Source organism: Cetorhinus maximus, chromosome 12 (assembly GCF_964194155.1).
Source record: "Cetorhinus maximus chromosome 12, sCetMax3.hap1.1, whole genome shotgun sequence".
Classification (NCBI taxonomy): Eukaryota; Metazoa; Chordata; class Chondrichthyes; order Lamniformes; family Cetorhinidae; genus Cetorhinus; species Cetorhinus maximus.
In genome coordinates this window covers 25519547-25538124 of record NC_135890.1, presented here as the reverse complement: position 1 = coordinate 25538124, position 18578 = coordinate 25519547, and the positions used below count along the sequence as shown (strand labels likewise).

The following is an 18578-nucleotide window of genomic DNA, read 5'->3' as shown; positions in this document are numbered from 1 at the left end:
TATGATGTTTTGCATCCATCTATCCCACAGGCCCTACAATTGCTTCATTTGTCATTTGAAATGGCTGCTATTCACAAGATAAATTGGATGACTCGCAATCCAGATTGTACCCAAATGCTGATGACTGATTAATCATCAATATTTCACATGCTCTTCATTTGTGCTTTATGAATAATTTTGTGTACAAAATTCTGCTCCATCTAGAATTGGGTTGCAGCTGTACAAACCCATCTGACTGGACATAGTTTTCAGCTGTTAGAGGAGATCTTTAGCAAGAATATACACAAGTCTTTGAGTATGCTTTCAATCTTGTGCAGAGCTGCCTCCCCGCTCTGTAATACAAGGTCTGATTCTTAATAAGGTTTCAACCCACTTAGCAGGAGTAAAGAGGCTGAAGAGTTTCCAGTCAAGCAGCTCATTAGAATCATCCTACTATGGGATTAGAAAAAGACATTGCTTTCTTTATATCATACTGTACAACTCTGCATACAGATATCATAAGCCACTGAAAAGTTCACAATTTGGGCTTTTGCAATTTTCTACTAGTTTTCTACCCTTTTCTCATCTCTTCTTTTGAGGTCAATGGGTTGGATTTTCTTTTGGGACAGCTTCACTGCTGGAGAAGGGATGGGGTGGGACTTCCTCTAACCAACCAGACCCTGTCCCAGTTTTGCTGGTTGAGGATCATTTAATGTTCAGGATGAGCTCCCACCTGGATCCCCTCTACACAGGGGAAGCTTATTGCTGCTAGTCAAGAAAATCCAGTGCATTACAGCAGAATATTTGCTACAAGGAGGAGGGGCATTTCTTGGAGGGGACAAAGCAGCCAATGATTTTGGAAAAGGTCTTCTTGATCTGTAGGAGTTCCAGCTGCAAGTTCAGTGCCTGAAGAAAGGGAGATGTTCCCATTACCAGGTGTGCTTTCTCATACATTATCACCAATGGGCTTACTGCCACTATCCTGTGGTATACTGATATCCCCCTACTGGTGGCCCCTGGGTTGGAGGTACTGGGAGACAGTGAAATCATCCGGCTTCCAGGGATTTATACTCCCATTGTTTATTTAATTTCAGTGGATGATCAATGTCAGACAGCCAAGTTCCCTGCTGGGATAAAGCAGGGGAACAGACAGTATCATTTACAGCAGTGTGGGCATCCATTGAAAGTATTCCCACCTCGAATCTCTTTATTTTTTAGGATTAATGGAGGAAGATCCAACCCACCAACTTTTCCTGTGGTACAGATTCACAGTCTAAAGCTACTTAGCCATGTGGCTACTCCTACTGTGGAAACCCAGAGATTAGGCGTTGACAGGCTCTTTGAAATCACAGCCAAGGCTGATCCTCAGACCATTACGGCCAAATTCATTAGTATCTTCATATCTTCTCACACTTTCAAACAGTGGCCACTGGATAGCAATCAGGAGGGCCATCTTTCACTGAATATTTTTCCCTTCCTATGTCGGGGTTACTGAGACCAGTAACACCCCACCCAAACTGCTGCTCCAGGTATAACCAACTAAATCAGCAGAAGCCAGGGATTAAACTGAGACTTTCTTGAACTCAATGGCTCATTGTCACAAAGTTAGCACTGTCCCACTGAATCATTGGGGAACTTCACAATGATTTTCATTTGATGTGTGTGACCATGAACTATGTCAGAACTGTTATAAGTAATCATCACGCTCCTAATGATACCTGCAGAACATGATGATGTACTTTGGAAAACAGGATGTAGATCAGAATGAAACTCAGAATTAAGATCAATACAGCAGCTCAAAACATATGCCTAATTCTTCTCCATAACCCACCCTTTGCAAATGTACAGAAAATTATTTTTTTCTACTTTAGCACTGAAATTCCACCTATCTGAAAAGAATTGTAGTACTAAAATTGTTAAACTGATGGTCATTAAGATTCAAGAATAGATGAGATTGTAAGTAAATTAACAGTAAATAAAGAAAAAATGAAAGCCAAACATGAAACAATTACAAATTGCCTGCATGATTGTTTGCCCTTTGAAACATAACTAAATACTAATTAGATAAAGGAACACCCACACATAGCAGTCTCACTGGAATGGCAGTCTCAGTGGAAAGGCAGTCTCAGTGGAAAGGCAGTCTCAGTGGAAAGGCAGTCTCAGTGGAAAGGCAGTCTCAGTGGAATGGCAGTCTCAGTGGAAAGGCAGTCTCAGTGGAAAGGTAGTTTCATGGAATGGCAGTTTCAGTGGAATGGCAGTCACAATGGAAAGGGAGTTTCATGGAATGGCAGTTTCGGTGGAATGGCAGTCTCTGTGGAATGGCAGTCTCAGTAGAATGGGAGTCTCAGTGGAAAGGCAGTCTCAGTGGAAAGGCAGTCTCAGTGGAAAGGCAATCTCAGTGGAAAGGCAGTCTCAGTGGTATGGGAGTCTCAGTGGAAAGGCAGTCTCAGTGGAAAGGCAGTCTCAGTGGAAAGGCAGTCTCAGTGGAAAGGTAGTTTTGTGGAAAGGCAGTCTCAGTGGAGGCAGTCTCAGTGGAAAGGCAGTCTCAGTGGAAAGGCAGTCTCATTCGAAAGGTAGTTTTGTGGAAAGGCAGTCTCAGTGGAAAGGCAGTCTCAGTGGAATGGCAGTCTCAGTGGAATGGGAGTCTCAGTGGAAAGGCAGTCTCAGTGGAAAGGCAGTCTCAGTGGAAAGGTAGTTTTGTGGAAAGGCAGTCTCAGTGGAAAGGCAGTCTTAGTGGAAAGGCACTCTCAGTGGAAAGGTAGTTGTATGCATTGGCAGTCTCAGTGGAAAGGCAGTCTCAGTGGAAAGGCAGTCTCAGTGGAATGGCAGTCTCAGTGGAAAGGCAGTCTCAGTGGAATGGCAGTCTCAGTGGAAAGGAACTATCAGTGGAAAGGCAGTCTCAGTGGAATGGCAGTCTCAGTGGAAAGGCAGTCTCAGTGGAATGGCAGTCTCAGTGGAATAGCAGTCTCAGTGGAATGGCAGTCTCAGTGGAATGGCAGTCTCAGTGGAAAGGCAGTCTCAGTGGAATGGCAGTCTCAGTGGAATGGCAGTCTCAGTGGAATGGCAGTCTAAGTAGAAAGGTTGTTTTGTGGAGTGGCAGTCTCAGTGGAAAGGCAGTCTTAGTGGAAAGGCAGTCTCAGTGGAAAGGTAGTTTTGTGGAAAGGCAGTCTCAGTGGAAAGGCAGTTTCGTGGAGTGGCAGTCTCAGTGGAAAGACAGTCTCATGGATTGGCAATCTCAGTGGAATGACAGTGTCGTGGAGTGGCAGTCTCAGTGGAAAGGCAGTCTCGGTGGAATGACAGTCTCGGTGGAATGACAGTCTCGGTGGAATGGCAGTCTCAGTGGAATGGCAGCCTCGGTGGAAAGGCAGTCTCAGTGGAATGGCAGTCTCGGTGGAATGGTAGTCTCAGTGGAAAGGCAGTCTCAGTGGAAAGGCAGTCTCAGTGGAATGGCAGTCTCGGTGGAATGGTAGTGTCGTGGAGTGGCAGTCTCAGTGGAATGGCAGTCTCAGTGGAAAGGCAGTCTCAGTGGAATGGCAGTCTCGGTGGAATGGTAGTGTCGTGGAGTGGCAGTCTCAGTGGAATGGCAGTCTCAGTGGAAAGGCAGTCTCATGGAATGGCAGTCTCAGTGGAATGACAGTGTCGTGGAGTGGCAGTCTCGGTGGAGTGGCAGTCTCGGTGGAATGGTAGTGTCGTGGAGTGGCAGTCTCAGTGGAATGGCAGTCTCGGTGGAATGGCAGTCTCAGTGGAATGGCAGTCTCAGTGGAATGATGGTCTCATGGAATGGCAGAGCTGGGATATTCCTTTTCTCTTTACGAATGGTGCCACACTCCTTGTCAAACATTTTGAAGACTTTAGGGTTGAGAGAGTGTTTTGTTTTTAAGTAACTAAATTTGTCTACTCTTGAACAAACTGTGACATCTGTTTCTTACATATCATATATTCCTAGAAGAAAATGTCAGTCCTTTCCTGACATTCAGTCAACCCACTAAATGATTTCTCATTGTTTCTGCTGCTTCACATCATGTGGACAATAAAAAAGACTCCGGATGAAAAGTAAGATGAAAATTGTTTTACACAAAGGAATTGCTCTTCACATTTAGTCCAGATTGGAATGGAGTTTGTTATGACACAACTGATGGTAAATACTGAGTTGCCCAAATCCCAGAGGGTAACTTGAAACAGCTACCAAAGTTTGTTGCAATTTGTATAGTATGAGGAGAGGTTCTGAAATCAGGAAATGATGCCCCTGACTACTTGTGATGATTTTATAGTAGATTAAACGTTTATTAAAGAAAATAGAGAAAGTAAAACACAATTACACTTAAACACAAGAATGGCTTTACACAGTAAACAGTACTTTAAAACAGTTCCACAAGATCTTAACTTAACTACCCTCAGACCCAACCGTCCCCTTTTCTGTTCAGCAACTATCCTTGTAGATTTCAAAATCTATGGAATTCCAGTAACTTTTACCACACAGTGCTTTTTTCCTTGTGGTACCCTCTGAGGCTGATAATACCTGGTTCTCCCGGTCTGCCTTATTCTCACTGTCTTCTTGGAGATCTGACCAGCTACCCTGCTGTCTTCTGAGAGATCTGACCAGCTATCCTGCTGTCTTCTGGGAGATCTGACCAGCCACCCTGCTGTCTTCTGGGAGATCTGACCAGCCACCCTGCTGTCTTCTGGGAGATCTGACCAGCCACCCTGCTGTCTTCTGGGAGATCTGACCAGCCACCCTGCTGTTTTCTGGCAGATCTGACCAGCCACCCCCACCTAAGAATCAGTATTTCCTTAAATGCATTCCCTTCTTTTGATTTCTCCATTGTCTCAACCAGTCTCTTTAGAAATACTTTCTTCCAAGATTTGATCAGATTATTATTTACTTCAGCTCTTAGACTTACAAAAACAAACTTACCCTAGCTTTACCTTACTTACACCTTTTACAACCTACATATGTCCCCCTTTTAGCTAAAACAACTCAATTAAAAATACTCCTGTTATTGCTTTATGTAAAACTCTGATTGAAGTTCCTCTTGGTTCATTAACATATCAAAACCGCTTCTTACTGTTAGTTTTAGACTCTTACAGTCACTCTAACTCTTATTCCAATTACCATATTTACATCCCCAACAGCCTGACTTCCAGCACATAAGAAAAATGACCGTGATATTAGCAGATGAAAAGTATTACAATTTCTTGTTTTCTTGACAAGTTGATAAAGCAATAAAGAACGTTATCTTCTAACACAAAACAAAATTCCTCATTTAGCCAGATTACAGAATTTACAGAATATTACTCAAAAGCGGAAGTGACACATTTTAAAAAAAGATTGAATAATCAGTATATTAGTAAAGATCACACCCTGTGAATGGCAGTCCACAGAGCTCCCCAAGGATCATTCCCTATGTACATCAGTCTACAGAGCTCCCTGAGGATCACGCCCTGTGTACATCAGTACAAAGAGTTTCATGAGGATAACTCCTTGTATACATCAGCCAAAAAAGCTCTCTGAGGATCACTCCCTGTATACATCAGTCCAAAGAGCTTCCTGGGGATCACTTCCTGTATACATCAGTCCAAACTACACCCTGAGGATCACTCCCTGTATGGACCAGTCCAAAAAGCTCCCTGCGGATCACTCCCTGTGTACATCAGCCCAAAGAGATTCCAGAGGATCACTCCCGGTATACATCAGCCCAAAAAGCTCTCTGAGCATCACTCCCAGTATACATCAGCCCACAGAGCTCTCTGAGCATCACTCCCAGTATACATTAGCCCAAAGAGCTCCCTGAGGATCACTCCCTGTGTACATCAGCCCACAGAGCTCCCTGAGGATTACTCCTGGTATACATCAGCCCAAAAAGCTCTGTGAGCACCACCCCCGGTCTACATCAGCTCAAAGAGCTCCCTAGTCTCTGAACACTTGCAATATATGTAGATACACATTGAACAATTTATTAAGGAGCCTCCATAATAAGGAGCTTACCAAAACAAAGTACATTCTTGTTATCTAAAACTGAAAGAGTGAACTTTCCTTTCAAAAGCAGTTGAAGGATTTTACAACCTTGTGCCAATCTTTCCCATGATTTTCCTGTGCGGACTGTCATTTTATTAAATAGTAGGAGATTTAAACCACCTCCTCCCCTGAGACTAGATAAAGCCCTTAATTCAAGAAACGGTTAAAATATGTGTCTTTAGTGGCAGAATCGGATTACTGATAATCTAAACAGACCTGTCCTAGCTGTAAATGGCCTGGGATCCAAACTGTAGTTTAACTCAGAAAAATCATATTTTATCATTAAATTTAAAAAGCACTCATATGCTCATGAGTATGATGATTGGTAAATTCAGAGCCCAATCCTGGTTTCTTTTTGCATCATTTGCTGCCCTAATGGCAGGATTACAATACAACCCTGACTGATCTATACCATTCACATTCTGCAATGGGGGTTGGTTAAAATTTCAAACATGATAAGATTTTGGGTAGTAAATGACATTTTTAATCTCTCAATCATCTCATTTTACCTTCACAATGTTTGCAAGAGGATTTCCTCTCCATTTGTAATGGTGACTAGTAATGGCCAAGGGAGAATGGATTAAGGAATTACAATTAAACAGCACTTCTGTGGATATTTGTCAAATCCCTCATTATCTAGTTTTTTCTCCACTTATTTAGCTTCTCTTCTACCAAGTCAGTTGCAAATCCCCAGAGAAGGTGGCAATCAGGCAACCTGTCACCTGATCTCTGCCAATGGTTTCTGTGATCTGCCACTACCAGATGTGGGATCTTCCATCTCTTCCTGTAGGAATATGTCTAGCCTTTTATCTGCATCACTTCCAATATCCAGGCAAAGTCTGGGAATTCATGGTGTGGAGACCAAAAGCAGAGATGTACACCCAAACATGGTGCTGAGGTATAGCAACATACTGCACACTCAGTATCCAGCATAGTTCTCAGAGGATCACACCTCACAGTTATTCATTTTTACATTTTTATTTTAAATAAAGAATACAAAGTGCCATCAGCAGGGGTTTGGAAGAGGCTCCTCCACCAACCCTCTCAGATAGGGGTGCTGTGTTGTGCAGCATAAGATGCAAACATAGTCTAAAGAAAAATCAAGTATCTGATTAAACTGGATGATTAAAAAATGTTTTATTCTTATTGTGGGTAGATTTTTAAGATTATTGGGGCTGAATTTGCTCATTCTTGCACCTGTTTTCCTGAATTGATAGGAATCAGGAAGAACATGAATGCTCCTCCCGAATCCACATTGTTCCTGACAACTGCGATCAACCCCATCACTGTTCTTCTTCATCCATCCACCCACCACACCCCCCTACCCCCACCCCACTTTGCTGCCCACCAGACAAATGATCCAAAATTCATCTGATGAAACGGGAGAACTGCCTGTGGAAATGTGGCAGGTGGTAGTAGGCCACCTAAATTATTAAAGTAAGGCCTGAGGCCCAAATTTATTTTGAGTGGTCTTGAACCTCAAGGGGTGCCTGTTGCCTGAGCAGGGCCAGTTCTGAGCTCTAAATGTGCCACGGTGAATTTCTAGCCCATTTAGTAAGCTGCAATACTTGAGGAATATGCACACAGTTAACATGAACTCCTTTCATAATAAGTGCCTCACTGCAGTTTTCTGTCATTGTTCATTACAGTAAGGATAAATCAATCAGCTTTAATTTCATAAAATAAACACTTCACATTTAAAAGCAATTTACCAGTTCTCGTGGACCATATGGCTCACAGAATGTAATCGCATTGCCATGCATTATGATACCGCACTGATCTCCCACCAAACAGTGGCTGCATTCGAACCTTAGAGAAATTAGACAAAGAAAGATTGTTTTAATTCATTCAGGCCAGTTTACTACACAGATTATACAAAATGATTAAAGAACAACAAAAATAAATACTTTGCATTTATACAGCACCTTTCACGTCCTCAGGATGTCCCAATAGCACCTTACAGCCAATGAACTGTAGGCAAATGTGGCAGTCAGATGCACACAGGAAGATACCACAAACAGCAAATTGACAAACAACCAGATAATCTGTTTCTGCTGATTTTGGTTGAGGGGAGAATAATGCCATGAGATTATTTTATATAGAGCTAAGGAGGCAGACGGCTTTGGTTTAACCTTTTATCTGAAAATATCACCTTCAACAATGCAGTCATCTTGGTTGTAACTATCGCATTGAAGTGTGAGCCGAGACTGTGGGTTCAAGTGTGCATTGGGACTAAAACCCATTAACTTCTGACTCAGGCTTAGAATGCTGCCACCTGAACAAAGTACAGGAAGTAAAAACATTACAGATTCAAAATCAACAACACCCTGCATTTATGTAGCATACTTAACACAAAAAAGCATGCTAAGATGCCACACAGCTCCCTACCTAACAGGGCTGTGGGCGTACTTACACCACATGAACTGCATGGCTCACCACCACCTTCTCAAGGGCAATTAGGGATGGGCAGTAAATGCTGGTTTGGACATTGACACCCACACCTCCCAAATATAAAAATTATGAAGATAGATGGGAAAAGCAGATTCCTTCAAAACAATTCATTCAGAAAGGAAACTTCTGATGAAGGGTTATACTTTAAAGATTAGATGTCTGTCTTATCAGATGTTCACTGACCAGTTGTGTATTTCCAATATTTTCTAGTTCCAGTATTTGGGGCTTTAATTTTTTTTTCAGATAGGTAGAGCATCACTTGCCCCACAAACATTGAAGCTGGTGGACAAGTTAAAAGCATGTTCTGAGATACAGGAACACCCACATTTTAGACAAGATGTCTGAGGTCTTTATTAATGAAGGGGCAAAAAAAAACATTATATCAGAAACTCTATCCATGTTAAGCATGAATTTACCATAATAAAGGGTTGAGTTACGAGGTAAAGTGTCTTACTGAGACACCATATTATGTACCGATGAACCTGATTGATGACACAATGACCATCACATTCCATGTGGCTACAGACTTTTCTTCCTATTTTAGTTCAAATAAAATCTATGATTACAATTGTTATAAAAGTGGTTGAAATTTTTCTCTTCAGTAGACAGAACAGCTGTGGTTGTGTTAATTTGCAGGGGTGACAGTGGAAATTTCAGGAGAGCTGTTCTTGACCATCTCCAGAATTGCACCAACGTGAAAACTCTAAGGAGACGAGTATATTTCAGTTGCCAATACAAATTTGAGGACTGAGGTGTCACCTACTGTTTCCGCCATTCCTCTTTTGAAAGTCAATTCCCCAGGTGAATGGTTTGAATCGTTCAGATTAGAAAACAGTCAATCTGAGCAAGGCATGTCAACACTCAAGAGGGTTGATGTTGTGTACCCTACAATCAGACTAAGAAACTGCATCTCTTTGTGGTCAATCCTATAAATATATGCTGCAAAGAGCTTACTGGGATTTATCAGAACAAGGACTGTCAGTATAGTCTTCAAGTATTTGATCCAACCTGCTCAAACACTTTTAATAAATCTCACAAGTGTCATATTTTGAGATAATGAACTGCTACAGAATCATTGAATGTTCTGGTTTAAGGAACGTTCTTTGGAAGCTGTTTTTAATGTACCAGACAGGTATCTGTACCATTAGCATTCCACACTTATAGTCAAATCTCGCACATGGACAGAGCTAAATGGAGGATTAAAGGGAAAGGGGAAAGCAGAAAAAAACAGGAAAGTGGAGGATAGAGAGCAGAAAAAAGTCAGTAACCTTATTGATAAGGAATGGAGGTGTTTTTGTGGAGCCAGCTGTTTAAGCAAAAAGTAAAAATTTGAAGAACTACCAAATAAGATTGTTTAGGTTTTGTGTGAAGTGAGCCATGAGCAAATGTGGGTGTAAAAACACTGAAAAACAAAATATAATTTTATACAGTCATAGAGGTCTACAAGCACAGAAAAAGGCCCTTCTGCCCATCGAGTCTATCCTGGTCAAACAAGTGCCTAACTATTCTAATCCCATTTTCCAGCACTAGGTCCATAGCCTTGTTTGCCATGGTATCGCAAGTGCACATCCAAATGCTTCTTAAATGTTTTGAAGGTTTCTGCCTCTACCACCCTTTCAGGCAGTGAGTTCCAGATTCCCACCACCCTCTGGGTGAAAAAATTCTTCCTCACATCCCCTCTAAACCTCATGCCCCTTACCTTAAATCTATGCCCCCTGGTTATTATCCCTCCACCAAGGGGAAAAGTTCCTTCCTGTCTACCCTATCTATGCCCCTCACAATTTTGTACACCTCAATCATGTCCCCCTTCAATCTCCTCTGCTCCAGGGAAAATAACCCCAGTCTATCCAATCTCACAACTAAAATTCTCCAGCCCTAGGCAACATCCTGGTAAATCTCCTCTGCACTCTCTCTAGTGCAATCACATCCTTCCTATAATGCGAATTCCAGAACTGCACTCAATACTCTAGCTGTGGCCTAACCAGCGTTTTATACAGTTCCAGCATAACCTCCCTGCTCTTATATTCTATGCCTCGGCTAATAAAGGCAAGTATCCCATATGCCTTCTTAACCACCTTATCTACCTGTCCTGCTGCCTTAAGGGACCGGTGGACATGTACACCAAGGTCCCTCTGATCCTCGGTACTTCCCAGGATCCTACCGTTCATCGTGTATTTTGCTCCAAAGCTTGGTTTCAGGCATGGTCGCCCCTGCAAAAACTGCACATATTTCTGGGTGAATTTATAGATCTCTGCACCTGCACAAAGGGTGAAAATCTGCACGTGTGGATGGGGCTGGGGATTTTCTACCCGCTTTACACCATTATTGGTGGCATAAGCTTCAATAATTTCTGCCCTATTCTCCAGGACTTCCTCCCTATAGCTATCCACCTTGCTAACTCTCGTCCTTACTTTAAAAGCCTCACTGAAACCTAACTTTTCATCCGTGTAACAGAAACAGAAAATGCTGGAAAAACTCAGCAGGTCTGGCAGCATCTTTGGAGAGAGAAACGGGGTTAACATTTCGAATCCGTATGACTGTTCTCCAGAGCAAAAATTGCCGAGTCAAACAGACTTGAAATGTTAACTCTATTTCTTTCTCCATAGATGCTGCCAGACCTGCTGAGTTTTTCCAGCATTTTCCATTTTTATTTCTGATTTCCAGCATCTGCATTATTTTGCTTTTCATCCATGTGTTGGGTTATCTGTCTTAACCCATTTCCTTGGCATCTCCTCCACCTCTGTGAAGCACCTGGACGATGCTTACTACAGTAAGGTCACTATGTAAATAGGAGTTATTCAAACTAAGGGGATATGGCACACACGGACCAAATCTGACAATTTCAAGGAGATTTGAAGATTTTAGTTGGCTGTGTGCTCACTAGCATTCACAACGAAAATAAGACAGATGCACTCTGCTTCATAGCAAGCGTCAAAATAACCTTATTGATAATAAGACCTTCAGCTCCCCTCCAAAAGACCAAAGTTAAACGTTTTGTTTATGTTTACAAGTACACCTACCAGATGTCTGGATTCAGTTCCAGTTGTGGATATGAATCAAAGTCATCCCGAAGAATCACACTGGCACTGTGGATATCAGCTAAGAAAGGAAATAAAGCCTAATTAATAAACAATCTATCACAAAGCAATTTTATCTGAAAACATAAATGCTGAGCTTGTCCAACAATGTCTCAAGAGCTCCATCAATTTTTTTTTATTAAGAGAAAGCATGAGTTTTCGTCACACAATTTATATTAAGCGCAATACTCTGGAGAGTCAGCCTTGCCTCACTTTGGCCTGTGTTCAAAGCCAGTTCTTTCAAGGACAAGATGCGTGCAAATCTTAGCAATAGAGGTTTATAGATCTTTCATCTCCATGGCAACATTAGTTTGTTGTGGTTTTATTCCTTTAAAATTTAAATGAATGCTAATGGTAACTTCAAAGGATAATGCCACGTAGGGCCTGGAAAATGACTATGCTCCATTAAAAATTGCAGTCTACCAAGGGATGCAGGTTGTACTTTAGCATCTTATTATGCACCGCTGCATGCCTATATTAGCATCCAATTGTGCTGTTTAGTCCCGCTGCTGATGCCTGTAAAACAGTTATTGAGCATGGCACCAGTTATTGTCTCTTAGAGAGTTACCAGAATAACCAAGCTTGAGATTAATTTTTACAAGTCTACCTACTCAACACATGATTATATCAGCAAAATATTACTTAAAGGATGCAAATACCTTTTAAAACTTGGATCTATCCTTTAAACATAAATACTTAAACATGAGCAGGGACCTCACTTCACTGCATTTGCTAGAATTTATACAGGCAAGAAAGTCAGTGTTAAAAGAAATCATGTGGGAATCCAAATAATGAAATCATCGGAGCACTGAATAATTTCACTGTTGACTATTTATATTCTGGCAATATTATTTTCTTGAGCTATTGCGATTTTATTGTTCATAAATGTAAAGTATGTTAGTGTTGTCGTCTAGAACCCTCCCATTTCAGATGCCCAATGCCAGTATTAAGTGCTTCTAGGTACGACACCGCTAGATGCAGATTAAAACTCCCTTGACTTTGCCACAACAATCTGCTTTGATTCACCCTCAAAAGAATATTCTCTACTGCACCAATGTGACATTTTTCTATTTCTCCCACCAAACCATCCTGTGGTTCTGAGTGGGGTTGCTAATTTAGTGCCTAACTTTGTACTGAGAGACTAGATAAATATATTGAAGAATTTTTTAAAACTAATTTTGTTCTTATTTTGCATACCTATATGATAGAACATTTCCTGTCAAAAAGACAATGATACAACACATTCTAAGGCTACTACAAAGGTTGTATGAATCTAACTAATATAAAGGCACAAGAGCAGTATCCTCTGATTGTCAACATCATCGTTAGCATTCTTCAGGAGCTTACCATCTCTGCTGATAACTCTGCTAAGAGAAATGGGTGTCTCATCAATCCATAGCACATTTACACATATTACTAACCTGCACTAGAGCGTATCTGTGTACTACTTATTTACAACATTGTAGGCACCACACAGCATCCATAAGCTAGACCACAGGAGAAACTACCACCGTAACAACTTATCTTTTTTAGTGCCTTTAATGTAATGAAACATCCCAAAGCACTTCACATGAGCATTATAAAACAAAGTATGACACTGAGCCACTTAAGGAGAATTAGGTCAGATGACCAAAAGCATGAGAAATGGAGATAGGTTTTAAGGAGTATCTTAAATGAGGGAAGTGAAGTAGAGAGGCAGAGAAGTGTAGGGAGGGTATTCCCGAGCTTATGGTCTATGAAACTGAAGGCATGGCCACCAACAGTGGAGGAATTAAAACTTAGGATTCACAGGAGTTCAGAATTAGAGGCATGCAGATATCTTGAAAGGTTGTGAGGCTGGAGGAGATTATGGAGATGGGGAGGGGTGAGGCCATGGAGGGATTTTAAAACAAGGATGAGAATTTTAAAATCAAGACGTTGCTTGAGCAGGAGTCAATGTAAGTTATTGGGCACAGATGTGATAACGGAAAGGGATTTGCTGTGAGTTAAGACGTGGAGAACCAGAGTTTTGGGTGACCTCATGTTTACGGAGGATACACTGTGGGAGGCCAGCCAAAAGTGCGTTGGAATAGTCACGTCTAGAGGTAATAGAGATATGAATGATGGTTTCAGATGTGATGCAACAGGGGCAAAGTCGGGCACTGGTATGGAGATGGAAATAGTCTTAGTGATGACACGAATATGATGTTGGAAGCTCACCATACAATCAGATGTGACATCAAGGTTGTGAACAGACTGGTTTAATCTCAGACTGCTACCAGGGAGAGGGATGGAGTCGGTAGCTAGGGAACGGAGTTTGGAGCAGGAACCAAAAACAATGGCTTCAGTCTTCCCAATGTTTAATTGGAGGTAATTTCTGTTCATTCAGTACTGGATGTTGGATAAGCAGTCTGATAATTTAACAACAGTGGAGGAGTCAAGAGAGGCTATGCCGACAACAGACATATTACCGAGTTATCAGTGGACCAACAGGGCATACTGCCCTAGCAGATACAGCTCTCCATTCATGGTGGCATCTGTAAGTATTTGGTTCCATTTCAATCGTAGTTCTTGTTACATTTCAGGCTCCAACACTTTCTGTTCGTGCTCACCAGTTTCCATACCAGCCTTGTGCCTCCTCTGAAATAAAACTTAGCCTTCTGCATAAGTGACTTTGATATGGTACACATAGGACTTCTGGAAGACATGGGTATGAAAGTAGAATGGGAAGATAAGTGGCATGTGCAAATCAATGCAGAGAAGTGTTTTGGAAGGTAAAATAAGGAATGAGAGTATATTTTCAACAGAAATATCGTGAAAGGCGTGGAGAGATGGAATCAGAGATGTAAATACATAATTCCATGAAAGTAAATAAAACCATAAAAAAGACCTCTAGCATTTTAGGACTAATAGGAGCAAAAAGGCTATGAATAACTTGTACAAGGCTATAGTTAGGTTGTTGCTTTATGCTGAATATTTTGTGTGCCCTTAATAGAAAAGCCATTAAAACCATAGAAAACATGTAGCATAAATTCACTAAGATTATACTAATTTGAAACCTATTTTTCTCATTACAGATACTGACTTACCTGCAATGTATTCTAGCAATTTAATTTGCAGCATTTGAAACTTTTTCACTTTTATTTTAACTTTCACGTAATATTTTAAAGATCTGCTACAACTCAGTGCTGCCCCCAAAAAGACCAGTCTTTGCAAAATGGTGGTCCCAGGAGGGAGATGATGGTGGCTTGAATGCTGCACATCCCTGCAACAACTGCATTCTATGGAAGGCCAAGGCTGTGTAGAACCACTCACAATGGATCTCAACCCTGAAGAGCTTCACTCTGTTCCCTAGAGAAACTGAGGCTGTGTTAGATGGTGTGATGCTTTCAGATGCAAGGCATAAGACAACAGGTTCAGTCTAGTGTGTGCCAGGAACAGCGTGCATCAGTTATCCAAAAAGATGCTGCTATGTACCTTAGATATCGCTCCCGCGATTTGTTAAAATGCCAAGTATGAATGAGCATGTGGCATTTTCTCAGCCACCTGCAGAGGATGGCAAAAACAGTAAAGAGACCAAGCACAGAATAGTGTTCTTGCAGACTCTGTGACTGCTGCCACTGAGACCTTAGGCATCTACTTGCTGCTATACTAAAAGGACTCAGTGAAAGAGCAATGATGGCAGATGCCTTAATCCACTTTGAAGACACCCTATAAATTTTTCTCATGCAGCCAGCTGAGCCTCCAGCTGCGGTGCCCAGCACCAGTGGTTCAGTTGTTGAAGGGCAAACCAGGTGGCTTCCTTTCAAGGTAGACATACATCTTCCCACTTCAGCCAGATATCATATATGTTAGAGGAAGCGTCGGAGAGTGCCAGATTACATACTGGCAGCTATTTTGTTGTTGTGTACAGTTCCATGGATATATGGGGTCCCTGTACGCAGAGGATCAGAGCCATGAAAATACCATACACTCACAACACCAGCTTTTCCTGCCAGCACAAATACTCCTCCCACTCAAAGACCAGGAAGGTTAAGCAATAAGCAAGGGGAAGCATTGGGGTGGGAAATAGATAAGTTCAGTTTTGTGCAGGCAAGTCAGTACATTATGAAACTTTATTTTTCTTCTGTTTTTAATGTTTCAAATCTGCTTGGTGGATGAAGACAAAAGGGTGTAGAATGGTGGGTAAACTGTCAAATTGATAAGCCAACAGGGAAAATGCTGTTTATGGAGACTTCACTTTATGGGGTATTGTAGTTGGATGAAAGATGATAGATGGGTGTAGGTATGACTTACTTGAACTTACTTATCTTTGAATGACAATGTTTTGAGCCCATATTCCCGCTTGAACATCATAATCCTCAACCTCTTTTCCTACTCCTCTATTGTTGCCCTACTCCTCCAGCTGCATCCTCACCCTTCATACAAAAGCATGCAGCAGACAGTAACGATCAACAGCCCACCCAATTAATCTAAATACTGGAATCACTGTTTGAGCATCCCAATGGAGTGCTCCACGGTCTCTCAGTTGGTGGCATGGGATTCATTATATCCAAGTTCTGCTACTCTGTGGGGATTTCTAATTGGGGTCAGGGACCATGGGTACAAAGGGTAACCCTGGTCCAAGAGCCATCTGGACATTCTCTTAGCAGCTTCAAACAACACAAGATCTGTGGACTGCTGCAGGACAAAAAACATTGTGGGTTCACCCTGGATAATGCTCATTATGATGTAGGATGACATTATTGTGCTCAGAAACTACTTCCATATTAATGGTCTGTTAACTCTTCCTGTTTACATATGCATTGCAGTTGTTCTGAGGGGGCCGTGAGGGCCAGATGAGTTCCATCAAAAATGCCCTGGATCTTGGGAAGGTTGCCAGGCTGTAAATATTCTATGCCTTTTTCAGTTATTGTATCTATTCCCTGAGAATGTGATAAAGTTGTTTCCCCCGGTAAAAATAACATTAGCACTTGTTTGATATGGGGATGAACTGCAGACTTGCTTATCTGATACATGGCTATTACAATGGCCTGGAAGGATCTGGTAACAGAACATTAATTGTCGTGGTGACTTTGACATCAACAGGAAACATTGACTTTAAATCAGGCAAAGCTGTATCAGTGCATTTATAGTGAAATAGAGACATGGAAGACAGATTCCATCTTCAGGTAGGAGTGGCATGATTTGAACACATTGGCTCTGGAGCAGTGGTCAGTGTGCACTTATCTTTGGATCTGCAGGTGATTTGTCCTCTTCAAACAGCGGTATGGAATTAGATGCAGCAAGTTCCATCAACCCAACCATCCTACATGCTACCTTGATTGCTGCAGCTATTTCCCACTTCAAATGCAAAGGCAGCAGAGCAAAAACGATGATTGTGCAAAATGACACTGGTCGACACTTTGGAGGCCAGGCAGGAAGGAGCAAAGGGAGCGGGGGAAATAAAATTTTGGGCGGGGGGTGTCCTGTGCACTCTCCTTCCTTCCTGCCTTTTAACCAGTTGAGTTTAAAAAAATGGCCTATTCACTCCCACTCGCCTACCCATGCCAACTGTATTATGGCATGGGCAGCATCATATTCGGATCAATGGACTTGCTAACGAGTTCAATTGCCCATTAATTACCTTTTTAGAAATGGCAGATGGGCTGCTGATTTTGGCGCCTGCCCACCTACTGTATTATGGGGGTAAGCTCATGGTTGGGTGGGAAGACGGTGGGCTACTCAGCTGTCATATTTTACATGTTCCCCCCACCCCCCGTCAAAAATACACCCAGTGGGGGCTGTAAAATCCAGCCCAATGACTTTAATACCTCTAGACAGGATCTGAAGACTAAAGGATAAATGAAAGACCATCATAAAGAGCTTCAATAAATACTATACAAAAAGATGCAGCATAGAGGCATTTTATAGCAGGTCTCAGTATAGAATCACATTTCTCTCCATTTATAATAGTACTTGGAGGTACCTCCCTCCATTTATAATGGATCTACAGGTTGTTAAAACAAGAAAGAAAGTCTCCTACCAAGACACACAGCCCATTTAATGTTACAGTATTAATAACACTGTTTATTGAAAGGATCTTCCTTTACCTGTGTATAGTCATCTGGTTGTAGTTGCCTGCACATTGTGTGTGATTGTTTGAGCTTCCAGCACCATGAAAGATTTGATGAAATTTTTATATACCAGAAGAGATCCTTGCTGATTAGCCAGCAATGATACAATGACATGCTATAAGATTATTACATATATATATGATCTTCTTTCTAAATGCGACACAAGTTAAGTTGGCTCAGAGGACAACTTGAGCCAAAGCGAAACAAGTACACAAGGCATAATAACTCGATAAAATCTTCAGGTATATCCAAAAAGATGTCAAGAGCACATCTTGATAACAATGGGTTACTTAAGAACTTCAGACAGCATTCATGTTGTGTTGAAATATCCTTACTTACCCAGCTTAGGCCGTAAGGGTGATTCAGTGGGAGCTGTGGGATGAAAACAGAACAGATAAGCTATGTTAATTGTTAGGCAAATGCTATTTTCTTCCAATGTAATGATCTCATGTGTAAATAATTTACAACTGAAAAATTTTCATGTACAATGTTCTCTAGGTAGAAATGGTAATTTTAGGATTTGATGTGAATTCATGATGAAGCTCATTTTTCTGAAGAAACTGATTGTTTGACAATCCAAGTTAACTTTAAGAACAGCCGTTAATAATTAGGGAACTGTGGATAGTTTGCATTTTTGTTTAAGAGAATCACTATTTAACTTAAGTGCTATATTGATGTTCACCTGGAGCATTTTAAATGAAAAGCTGGTCAAAAACTCAAGTACCTAACAATGTCCCCTTCACCCAGGATCAGGAATTTGCGAAGTGGGGAAATCATAATCTATTGACTCTACGGCAGTAGCATGTTATAAACTACACAAATAGGGTACATCACCAGCCTGCCCTCATACAGCAGCATTCGAATGTATCGTAATTGTTTAGGAAAGAAAAATCCATTGGTCTCCTGTGCAATCAGTTTTAAGCTGTTTTGTTTATTCATGAGTGTATGAATTACTATTAA

At 41.4% G+C, this 18578-nt stretch overlaps 1 protein-coding gene across 5 annotated transcripts in view; it reads right to left on the bottom strand.

Annotated features, from left to right (window-relative positions):
* The window catches only part of reln (reelin), a 366824-nt gene that overhangs the window by 228171 nt on the left and 120075 nt on the right, over positions 1 to 18578 (bottom strand). For all 5 annotated transcript variants that reach the window (XM_078553223.1, XM_078553220.1, XM_078553221.1 and 2 more), the window contains 3 exons: positions 17958 to 17990; positions 11467 to 11545; positions 7708 to 7804 (listed from right to left, as the gene is read on the bottom strand). In XM_078553223.1, the coding sequence (XP_078409349.1) occupies positions 7708 to 7804; positions 11467 to 11545; positions 17958 to 17990 (209 nt within the window). The remainder of the gene's footprint in view (positions 1 to 7707; positions 7805 to 11466; positions 11546 to 17957; positions 17991 to 18578) is intronic.